At 37.2% G+C, this 12,453-nt stretch overlaps 1 protein-coding gene across 8 annotated transcripts in view; it reads right to left on the bottom strand.

Moving 5' to 3' along the window:
- The window catches only part of LOC134742213 (paxillin), a 104,608-nt gene that overhangs the window by 26,314 nt on the left and 65,841 nt on the right, over nt 1-12,453 (bottom strand). For all 8 annotated transcript variants that reach the window (XM_063675228.1, XM_063675227.1, XM_063675223.1 and 5 more), the window contains 2 exons: nt 8,983-9,205; nt 1,766-1,862 (listed from right to left, as the gene is read on the bottom strand). In XM_063675228.1, the coding sequence (XP_063531298.1) occupies nt 1,766-1,862; nt 8,983-9,205 (320 nt within the window). The remainder of the gene's footprint in view (nt 1-1,765; nt 1,863-8,982; nt 9,206-12,453) is intronic.

The raw sequence follows: 12,453 nt of genomic DNA, 5'->3' as shown, positions 1-12,453 counted from the left end.
CAGACAACAATATATATAATATATACATAAATACTTAAATTATTGAAAACACCCAAGACTCAAGAAGAAATATCTGTGCTCATCACACAAATAAATGCCCTTACCGGGATTAGAACCCAGGACCATAGGCTTCACAGGCAGAGTCACTACCCACTAGGCCAGACCGGTCGTCAAAACGTCGGTGGATGACCTGATTCAATCACGAACAGTAGTCCGTGACAGCATATTTTCAACAGAAGCCACACACAATGATGACATGTGATAGTTATTATGATACTTTTATAGTTCTTTAAACGAATAAACTATTTTTATTCAAGGTGAATTATATCATGCAAATATATATTCAAGTTCAAGCAATCATAGTCTCTTCCAGCAAATTTTATGGTATGCTATACCGACAATTCGATATAAAAGTACCAATGTAAACATCGTATGTAGTGGATGTATTTTAAGTAATTCGTATAAAACCCTACTCAAATGTTTTACGACCGCCAAGCCTTTTGTATTTACGAGACATCAAAGAGTTAACAACATGTTAACAATGTTTTCATTCATTAAGAGATTTTTGTTACGAATTTTCTAACGAGGTTGTAAAGTAAATGAGCTATTGTGGCGACTGGCGAGGCTAAGTGTTATTTTCGTAAGTGGCTTTGGTTAGCGTTTGTTTTCTTTTTTTTTTTAACGATGGGGAAATGCGTTTACGCATGCCACCTGGTCCGGGGGAACCAGGAGGGATGACGGACTAACCAGAGGACTACCGTCTAAAACCACCAACGAGTGCCGAATCCGCCTTAGATGGGGTGCCGCAGGGTCGCTATCAGCATTCGACCGCATGCAAGCGTTTGTTTTCCTGGGCACTACAAATAGCTGGACACTTTTTTTTGGGAAATTTATCTATAATCTAAGAATAAATCCATTTTTTGAGAAAACATTCACATTACATTGTCGATAAAGGGTAGCAGTGCCTATATTGATTACAACTGAATTTATTTAGACCAATAATAAGTACGCTGTAAAAATATTCGTATGTGGGAGTTAATAAATCATGAAACGTGAACATGACACATTCTTTTTATTTTGTACTAAATAGTGTGACGGTGAATTATTGATCGACTGCAGGTGGCAGTGGAAAGTAGCGTGTATTATTATTTATAACAACTGCTGTATAACAAATCGATCGATATGGACACGTGTGTTTAGACAATAGGACTTTTAGTGGTGAATTACTTATACGATAATAGTTTTAGGACGGTTCTGGGACGTTAGTCTTCCGTTAGTTTCTAAAGAGTAGAGATCGAAAACCAAGTGTAAGAAGTTAGGTACCTACTTGACACATAGGTATGTGTACTAGCATTATTGAAGCTAGAAGCCAATGAAATGAATAAGAGGAATTCTGGATCTGGAAGCCAATGAGGTCCATCTGCAGCTTGACATTTGGAAAAACTGTAGCCCACATGTTTGTTTTGGACAAGACTCATCTACTACGAGATTATACCAAATACCGTCTACAAGCTCTTTCGTCGCTTTTAACCCTTGCGTTTGTACACTTACAGAAGGTCGGTTGAGCAGGAAGAATAAAGCTCTTCCTTTCCGAGTTTTCTGTGTGAACTGTGTCTAAGCGACGTACTCACGTACGTATACAAATAGGAGAGTTCTTGCCCTATGACGGTCTGCCTGGCAATAAAAAGTATGCCGGTCTTCTCCAAATTGACCTAACATTATTAGCCAGCCGTCTTGATGTTTCGGTATTCATGTGTGTGCTTACCCATTGTGCAGATCTGTGCTGAGCTGGTCGAGCAGCGAATCGACGGTGGGCCGCGCAGACGCCGGGCTGGCTGCACCGTTGGTGCGCGCATAGCCATCTGCAACAAATATACGATTACTAAATATTAAATATATGTGTAAGTATGATTATGATAAAATGTGAATATACAGTTCATAAGTTGCGTTGTGGAATCCAGTTAGAGACAAAATATTCAAGTTGGAGATGTCCGAATGGATAAATAACTTCAACTTGGACGTACTATGCAGTACATACTTGAAGAGCTTTGTTTCACATGTTCAGTGTAACTAAAAATTACCGGGCGATTTACGTCAACGATATAATCATACTACTACATAGAGATAAAAGAAACCGCACATACCTACTACTTAAGTTTTGTTTTTGTCTATTTTCAATCACGTAACGTAACGTTACGTACAAATGATCAATGGTCATACATTTATTTTTGCAAGTAATCATCAATCATAATGAAAAACAAAATAAATCATCTCATTTTTGAAGAAAACACAAACTGAGAAATTGTTAATTACAACTTATAAGTAGGTACATATGTCACCGGAAACAAGAAACCGAGTCGTACTCGCCCACCGAGGGTTCCGTACTTTTTAGTATTCGTTGTTATAGCGGCAACAGAAATACATCATCTGTGAAAATTTCAACTGTAGCCATCACGGTTCATGAGATACAGTCTTAGTAATAGGGTCCCGTTTTTACCCTAAAAACCAGTGTTGTAAGAGTGTGACGAGACTGTCCGAAAATATAAAAAAAAATATGAAGGCGACAGTCAATTAGAGTTGAAACAGGTGGGTTGGGCCGTGCCAAGTCTCAGCTTTAATTTAAACGCTATATAGTGAGTAAACATGCTTTGTTGGTGCTATCGGGATTAAAAGAGTTGAGTTGAGACAGATGGTGATGGGCATTAAAATCGAGGCTAATTGGTTAATTAGGTGGAATTGCGTTTGAGAAAGAGCAATCTTCTAGTTTGATGCTTTGAAATGGTACGGGGCTCATGTTGTATCGGTAAAATATGAAAAATAAAAATCTCCCGTTGAGTACCTAGTCAAACCGTCTTTAATCTTTGTCATATCATATTATTCCATCAGCCTGTTATCGCCCATTGCTGGGCTTAACTTAGCCTATTTTCGAGTACGGCATACATAAGTACTTGACGTCCGTGAAGCTAAAGACAGAAGCTTTATTTTGGATTTTTGGGACGTTTGGACTGTTATGTTAGAGCTGGGTCGTTGGTAGGTATTCTTATATTTGTTATTCTTAACTATATTAAACCGAAAAAAAAAATGTAGGTAGAGATACAGCCTAATGGCACGGTCATGACAATTCGATAGCATTACCAAAAAAAAATGCCACAAATTTACTATGTATTAATTGTCAACCATCTTAAAGTAGTCCATTGTCAATTGAGTTCCATGGACGCTTCGCTGCACTCAATTCCACAACTGAGTTACCAGAATCAAGCGTGTCATCTATATTGCAGCGTAATAACATTATCACAAAATTCACTCTATTCGAGATATAAGTGATATAACGCAAGCTCCGAGACTCATTTTCCATGAAATATATATGTTCTTGATGAATGCGAGACGAGTCAATGTCAAACATTTCCATTTTGCTGTCAAAACCGTGCCAGGGCTAGATGCTCTTGCTTGTTCAAAATTACCAGTATAATGTGATCTGCAATGGAATATAAGTGAAATGGTCTTGGAGCTCACGCGCAAATTGGTTGGACGCAAGTGATTGTTCAATGGGTGATATTACATCCCAGATGTCGTTACGCTTTTCAAAGCGCAAGATTAGTGGGTACAGGATATAGTTTTCGCCCCATTTGATGAAGTATAAGTACTAAAAGTAGTTTGCTACTATAAACTACGGCATTTTTGAGTTATGTACCTAGTCACGTATGTCTTATTTTGGCACGCGCTGTATCCAATACGGCTTGATAAATGTAAACGTTTAATTCGTCTCAGTTGTAGGGGACATCAATCATCATATTTACAGGATGGCCCAAATATATGTCGACAATTTTTTTACTGCGGTTAATTGTTGATAATTGTAAATAAGTTTGCATTTGTGTACGAAAACTAAAGGAGAATATTTAGAAGATAATTAATAATTATGTTTTGTTTTAGTTAATGTCTGTAGTTATAATTTTTATTGATATTTCGTAAAAAGACGTGTAAATAAGAAAAATATTTCTTAAAATTCTTTGTAAATTTTTGGGCCTCTGTAGAGATGTTTGTATATTTTTTATAGCGACGATGAATGTCGTGATAGAAGTTCTCGTTTGAAAATGATTGTGAAAATGTAAGGGATTTGTAGAATTTACGTTGAGAGCTTTTGTTAGAGCATGCCAGTGTCATGTTTACGGATGTTTGCGGCTCTTTATTGGCTGTATTAGTGAATTTAGTTATTAACGAGTTAACAGAAGCCATTAACTGCTGTTTAATACTATCTTGTGCCCTTATGCTACATACATTTTCATAACATTCATGACATTAGGAGTGTCATATATCATTTATATCAATTTTAGATGTTAATTTACCTTTTTAGTTACTAGGTCCAGGGTGGCCCAAAAGATGTTGACAAAGATTTTTAGGAATATTTCTCTTGCTTACAAATCTTGTACAAAATGTAATTAAAAATTAAAACGACAATAATTTAACTAAAAGCGACGGACGATATCGGCCTGTCAGTTTTGACAGTTCCGAACAACTGACAGGCCGATGTCGTCCGGCGGACTGATAGTCTGTGGGCCCCATAAGACAAAACGTATTAGGATATGCTGCTTTAGCTTCCAAATCAAATAGTTATGGGTTTACAAAGGTCTTAGGTAATAACAGGTTCATGTTCGCCATATCCTGCATGCCTTACAAAGGCGTACAATATTTAGCTTTGATATACAAGCGCATTTCAAAAACCTGTCAGAGCATTATCGCATTATAACAAAAACATAGCATACCGCCAGTGTGAAAGTCAGCTTTCAGCACATGTAAAATCAATGTTAACATGGTTGGCACACCGATGGTCTATTTCTGAGTTGTTATTCACAAACTTTTCCGACCACTATAGAAGACCAGTGGAGTCAGCCTTCGCATAAATGTCTCTTAGTAAGAGACACTACTAACTACATGAACACATTCAAGTAGGTAGTATCATGCCCAGGGTGCGTAGCTGACATGCCAATCATTTACGCTCCGTGGCGAACGAAACGCAACTGTCACTGTCGCACTAAAATGGAAGAGTGATAGAGCGTAGTGGTAGAGTGATAAAGCGTTTCGTTATCGTAGCGCAAGCGATTGTCAGATTGTCACCATGGCTATAGGGACCCTGTAGTCCGAATGCAGGAGAGATCTACGGTGTTGACCACCTATCATAAAATTAGATTAAAAGGGTAGATGACATGAGGTTGCAAATCCTGTAGTTGTCGATGAACTTTTCCTCTCTGTATGAACTTTCTATGAAGAATCACAGAACTCTAATAACAGTAATAACCATTAGAGATGGTACGATCTAAATTGAGACTTAGTGCAAGGCCTGAGGCCAGCTCAACTCGGGGTATCAAGCGCCAATGACATACTACAAAATGCTATGTTCGGTTTGCAGGCGGGTTGCACTTGTTTTGCTTGTTCAAGCTCGGGATCAAAATATACTGGAACTAATTTTCAGTCCGTACAAGTTTTGTGAACTCTGCGCGGAAGCAGCGACCTTGCGCGTACGTCGGTGTCGTGGTAAATACGAAATACATCAGTGTTATAATGGGGGGTGCTGTCAGGTCAGCGTGATAGGATAAATTATACGCAGGTGCTGTTGTTTTCATTATTACAAAGTTTGCAATATTGTATGACGTGATATCACCTTTCATTTTGCACTGTGTATGTGACACAAATGTCGTAATGACAGGTGACGCTGTCACTTTCGCCTGATAGGATATATTACTTATTGGTGCTGATGTTTTCATTACCACAAAGTTTGCAACGTTGCAGTGGCGTCATATCACCAATCTTCTGTGCACTTAGTATTTGACACAAAATCTGCGTAGCGTATCATATCATCATATCATATCGTTTATTTTCATAATAGGATTTTACAATCTCTTTATAACGTCAAACAATTGTATTTACTTAAAAATTAAATATTAAATAACACGTAGGTAACTGATAACTGATGTTATGTGAACCTGTCACCTTAGCATGATAGGATGAATTATACGCAGGTGTTAAAGCTTTCATTATAACAATGTTAATAATGTGGAAGCGGCTTGACCACTACTTTTCTTGAGAACTTCGCATTTGACACAAACCCGTAGGTACCGTAATAAGCTAATAAGTAATGTTATAACATGGTTGTTCGGGCTGCCAAATTAGCATGTTACGAATATAACGTGTTGAATTATAGGTAACCAAGGGCTAGGTGCTGATTACTGATGTTTTTATTATTAAAGTGTTGCAATATGACCGCATCACAGTATTTACGTATTACGTATTTTCGCGTGAAGTAGAATCTTCTTTTTTACAATTTAGTTTTCATTATAAATGTAAACGTCTAGGATTTACATACTAAAATTACCAATAATATATATATATATATTTATTAGATAGCTTATGAACTCATATCTTTTAGTGGGTGTATTTCGACATGTACCTACAAATGTATGATTGCCTGATCTATAACGAGGATACAGATCAAAGATCTAAAGCTAATCTTATTCGCACAGTTAGTCTGTTTACTTTCAGCTCTTTCATGAAATAATAATATTTATTTCAGATGAAACACGGGTGCTTTTCGAACAAAATGCTGGTCGGTTGCTAATTTTTGAAAGCAGATATTTTGAATGCACTGACTCACGGAACATCATGATTTACTCCTAGTCGTTTATATTCGGGCGTAGTATTAATTTTACTCAAGATACCGAGCTTATATTAGAATTAGAGATGTAACGTGTTTTGTCGATACGATGGCGACTATTCTACAATAATTGTAGAAAATTATTAGGGATACTAATTTTTCGTGTTAGGTGGCTATGTTTCCACAGGCTTTCATTTGACTTGTCGTGTTGCTAATAATAAGTTTGAGTAGGCCAATTCTTGAAAGCTAAATAAGAACAACTTCCTGACATTCGATTGGGCTCAATTTTGGAACAAGGAACATTTATAGACCGTAGCTGATTAAAACACTTAGATGCTGCTCGTTTAAAAAAACTATCCATTGTATAATTTTTTTACGATTTGTGCACTGTACTTTACACATGCGATAATAATTTTTGATATCATTATATTAAAAAAAAGAATCGGAAAGTTTGAGAAACTCGATCTCGACTTTTTGAATGCGATTAATAAACGGGTGATGCCGATATTGGTACTTATCGATATCGAAATCGTGGGTCACATCCCTTATTAAAATTAAATAGAACAAACAAACTGAAACTGATTGGCAGGAAAGATATATTGACTTAGTTCACTGATGTTATTTCAGATCCCTCATTTCCCGGTCATGATGCTTATTTATATGCTGATATGCTGATGGTAAAAAAAAAAATTTACCTTCCGTATTCAATGTGCAATAATTGTTGGGTGGTGGAAAGATGTATTGACTTAGTTCACTGATGTTATTTCAGTTAGCTTATAGCCCGGTTATGAGGATATCAATATTTATTTACATTTTGATATTTTTAGCTGGGCATTTGATGGTAAATAAATGTTTTACCTTCCGTGATGATAACTGTGAGGTTAGGGATGGATGGTAATGTCGAATTATTATGATTAAATGGACATATGTGTTAAAATATTAGGTCTTCAATTCAACTTTAGGTAATACTAATAAATTAGTCTAGGACTGTCTAGTTTGCCTTTAGTATTTTATTTTGGCGTAGACCTAACTGTTAACATTGTTGTAACAAAATGTTAATGCACAGCTTTATGAAACAGAGAAAAATACTAATTAAGACGATTCTCGCTGATTTGGCCTTGAGCGTCTCAGCGTCTCTGTACCCGCACCCCGCTCACTGCGATCGTACGTGAATTTCGTCTCGGTGCAGCGACTGCGGCGGAACGAGGTTCAAAGAATAACCTACAGCCCAGAGGCGCGCGGCATTTGGCGCTATACCTCGTATTTGTGTATCTTTTGCAGATATTTTGTTGTTTGAGTATGAGTAGATCATGCTTGTAGTGGAGGTCGTAAAATATATTCTCTTATGCATTATACTTTACAAGCCTCAATTAGTTAATTTGTGTTTTATCTGTTTCTTACAAATAAATACCTAAGTCTAGGTATAGTATACTTTATTTTTATTCCTTAGTTTTGCACGAGTGTTCGGTCACTCGATATTAACACGGAAAGGAATAATGGTGTTCCGAACATTGAGGAGGCGTGCGGCGTGCCGAAGCCAATACGTAGTGGCTCTTTCTACTATTAATGGAATAAAAATGGTACCGTAATGTTGCCCTTGCTCGTATTGGACGCATGCGCATAGTATAGTCAGCACGCGTCAGACACCGGATTTATTATTAGGTATTAAGCATCTAGCCAGACCAAGACCATGTTTAGGTCTTTAGGTCAGAATTGCGACCTTTATAATCAGTTGATTGTTAGTTAATTAGTTACGGGCATTTTCCGCAAATCGACATGAATTGTGCCTATTTTGCGTGATAGTTGATTGTTACTTTTAAATAGTTCTGTAAGCGTTTGATCAGGTTTAACCCGAGGTTTAGTTGGTGTACAGTCGGCATCAATAGTAGTAGCAGCGGATGAAACAATGCGCCAAAAGTATCTGCCACCTTACCGCTACCGCGTCTGAGCGCGTGCCAAAGTCGTTTAAATAGCGACTGTATCGTGCTGGTTTTAAGGTTCAAATCTATGTAATAATATGAGCTCGCCTACATTGAGGTGGTCGATGGTCCTACATTACCAACACAAGTACATAGACTACATTACATTACATGTTACAAGTATATAGATTTGAACCTTGAAACCACCACGATACAGTTGCTTTTTAAACGACATTATTGCTTTGGCACGCGCTCAGACACGGTAGCCCACCGCTCCCACAAAAGAAACAATGGCTTTTGTTTAACAAATTAGGGTCTTAGGCGTAAAAATCATTTGAGAAAATTCATAGTCTGATCCGCTCCTTTTGATTCTGACTATACTTTACGTGATACTATAGCTATAAGTACTCAACTCACCTCTTTCACTAGTGGGAGTCTTGTCACCATAGCTGCCATATCTCGCGTTGCTCAGGTCGTCGAGTAGGGTGTCCAACTCGGAGAGATTCCCGCGAGGCCCTGTCGTCCTGCCGTAGCCGGCCTGTCCCGTCGAGTACGGCGTGTGGCCGCCGTAGCCGGATGTACTGTTGGTGTACTTTACTGGGATGACCTTTTCTAGTGAGCCCGTGTTCTGGTATGTAGGCTGTGGACAAGAGATTATGTTAGAAATTTTGTTTTGATGGTAATATTTATTTATTTCTGTATTGAATAAAGCGTTATTTCAGTAAGATACAGCATCAGCAGTTCACAAGACATATTTTGTTTTGTTGCAGCAACGTAAAGAAAGTTACAATACAATATTATAAGGAGAATGGAGAGACCCTCCTCGTCATATTCTTGTTGTTTTAAAAACTTCATGCTTTTTTAAATATTTCATGGCGCACGTTTAGTAAGTACAAATGAATTTCAAATCCATACTAATATTATAAATGCGAAAGTCTGTCTGTCTATCTGTCTGTGTGTTCCCTCTTCACGCTTAAACCGCTGAATCGATTTAGATGAAATTTGGCATAGAGATAGGTTGAGTCCCTGAGAAGGACATAGGATAGTTTTTATCCCGAAAATCATCCCTTAAGAAAGTAAAATTAATGAAGTGTCTGCTAATTTGTGTGCATAATATGCTCAAATTGAATAATTGCTATAAGATTTTCTCCAGGCGCTATTCTTACTCTAGCTGGGGTTACTAAGTCCACGCAGACGAAGTCGCGGGCAAAAGCTAGTATTTCTATAAATGGTGATAAAACTGATAAATGACCTACTCGTACTCATAATAGGTACATTTTAATTTGCTCATATGTATATGTACTTATACGATTATCATCTATACAGGGTAACCTTTCGCCTATCATGTAAATCAAATTAATGTTTGCAGAAAAATAGTCACAGAAAAACAATTAAATAGAGTAGGTATCAAAAATTTGCATTTCACTTCTCTGCCGTCCAATATTAAATTCTGCTATTTTTCCCTGTCGCGAATGAAATTTATAATGTGCAGCAATAATTTTTCATTTTCCTATGTTCAGTGCTTGAAATGTTCTACAGTTCTGATCTGACGTCACACGCGCGAATTGGTTGCAAACTCGTGCGCACAACAGCTATCAATCGTAAATCATGGCCCGAATATACAGGATGACTATTCAGAAAACTCACTGCTACTGTAAGACTGCTGTACTGAAACTACTGAAAGAACACATTAAATTGGCCCCTGATTAAGCACTTTTGTTATGAATCTTATACCGTTGTAGCATAGACGAGCTCACAGATGGATTTAACACGATATGTGAATAAATAAACAAGGTTAAGATATATGGTTCAATGAGAAATAAGAAACAGTCTTTTGAACAACACCGTTCAGCTGAGTAAACATTTAGTAAGCGTAATGAAGGTATGTATTATGAATGTTTTTAAGTTTACAGTTAATGGCTTGTATTATATTTATAACAAGGTGCCTACACTCTAAAAGGCAACTATGGGTATTGAATCGTGGAGAGGCCCCACAAAAAACAACAGTCGTGTATAGACATGAGAAAGTTTAACAATATCTGTAAGTTTGTGTGCAGGGACCGGACAACCCTTTCCGCGATAAAACCCTTTCAATGGGCGACACTTAAACACGGCTAACACATTGAAAGACTTTCCCTTTTGAACTGCAAGCCCATTCATACCCTTACCTTTGACTAACCCTTACCGAAAAGCTAACCAAAAATAAGGCTAGCTCTTAATAAGGGTTACCCTTATCTTTAAGCGCTTTTTATAAAGGTTTCCCTTTGCGTGAAAGAGACAGGATTAGTATATATCTACGGTAGTGTATGAAAAGGAAAGAAAATACGTGCCTAGTCAAAGAACGCCGCCGTCGCCGCCGACGATCGCTCGGATTGGAAGTAATGTGTGCTTTATGAACAAGGTAGACGACTTAAATTAGCACGCTTATATGCTAAAAGGGAAGCCCTTTATAAGGCTATCCCTTATAAATATATAGTAGTAAAAATTGGTAATATTGCACTGGACTCATTTAGGGATTCGCTACACGGGCACATAGAGGCAAATACTACTATTAAAATAGTTAGTCGTAAAAGTAATAAACCGATTAAACCTTGGATTACACGGGGGCTCATATCTTGTATGCGCAGAAGGGACAAACTACACAAGATATACAAAAAACACTCAGATAATCCAGTTTTAAAACAGAACTACATAGAGTACAGACGAATTTGTAACCTATTAATTAAAAAAGCAAAAACTAAGTACTATGGGGATAAATTTAGTAAAGCGAAAAACAACTCCAAACTGATTTGGTCTACAATAAATGAAGCTTCTGGTAGAAAACAACATAATATTAATAGTATAAAAGAACTCAAAATAGGAAATGAAACAATTAAAGTAGCAAATCAACCGCTTTCAGCTGCAAATGAATTTAACTCATATTTTACTGGTGTAGGCCGTGACCTAGCTACTGAGCATCTGAAACATCTGAACATATCTGAAACGCAGTTAGCGGACGAGTGGGAGCTGTCATACAAAGTGGACACAACTTTTTACTTTAGACCAACCTGCGTAAAAGAAGTGAACTCTGTGATTAGGTCGCTTAAAAATAATAATTCTAGTGGAATGGATGGCTTTACAGGAAATACACTAAGAAGGGTATCAGAATATATAGTGCGCCCACTGACCTACATTATAAACCTAAGCTTAAAATCAGGTATGTTCCCTAAATCACTAAAGGAGGCAGTGGTTATACCGATCTATAAAAAAGGGACAACAACAAGTATATCCACCTACCGCCCCATATCTCTCTTATCAAGTCTCTCAAAAAAATTTAAAAAAATTGTAAAGGCAAGGTTATGCTCTTATCTGGATAAAACTAATATACTCTTTAAGCATCAGCACGGCTTTAGAAAAGGGCATAGTACTAGTGATGCAATTGCTGAATTAACAAAATTTGTAGTAGAACATACTGATAAAAAGTGTAAAGTACTCTCGATTTTTGTAGATCTGGCTAAAGCATTTGATACCATTTCGCATAAAATACTCTTGAAAAAGCTAAAAGCTTATGGAATCTATGGTAGGATGCTAAGCTGGTTTGAAAGTTACTTATCTGGTAGAAGTCAAGTTGTAAAGATTGATAATACTGTCAGCGAAATCAAAAGTATCGACTTTGGCGTGCCACAAGGCAGTGTATTAGGCCCAATTTTATTTAATATTTACCTAAACGACCTCTGTTCCATACTGCAATCAGACACATGCCAATGTATTTGCTTTGCTGATGACACAGTAATAAGTTTTGTGGGTAAATCCTGGGATGAAGTAGGCCTTAGAGCATCAGAGGGCTTAACAGTGGCTCAAAATTGGTATGAGAGAAATTTATTGACTCTAAACATCTCAAAAACCAAC

Source organism: Cydia strobilella, chromosome 6 (assembly GCF_947568885.1).
Source record: "Cydia strobilella chromosome 6, ilCydStro3.1, whole genome shotgun sequence".
Lineage (NCBI taxonomy): Eukaryota > Metazoa > Arthropoda > Insecta > Lepidoptera > Tortricidae > Cydia > Cydia strobilella.
The sequence above is the reverse complement of the archived record's forward strand: the minus strand, read 5'-3'. Positions and strand labels throughout refer to the sequence as shown.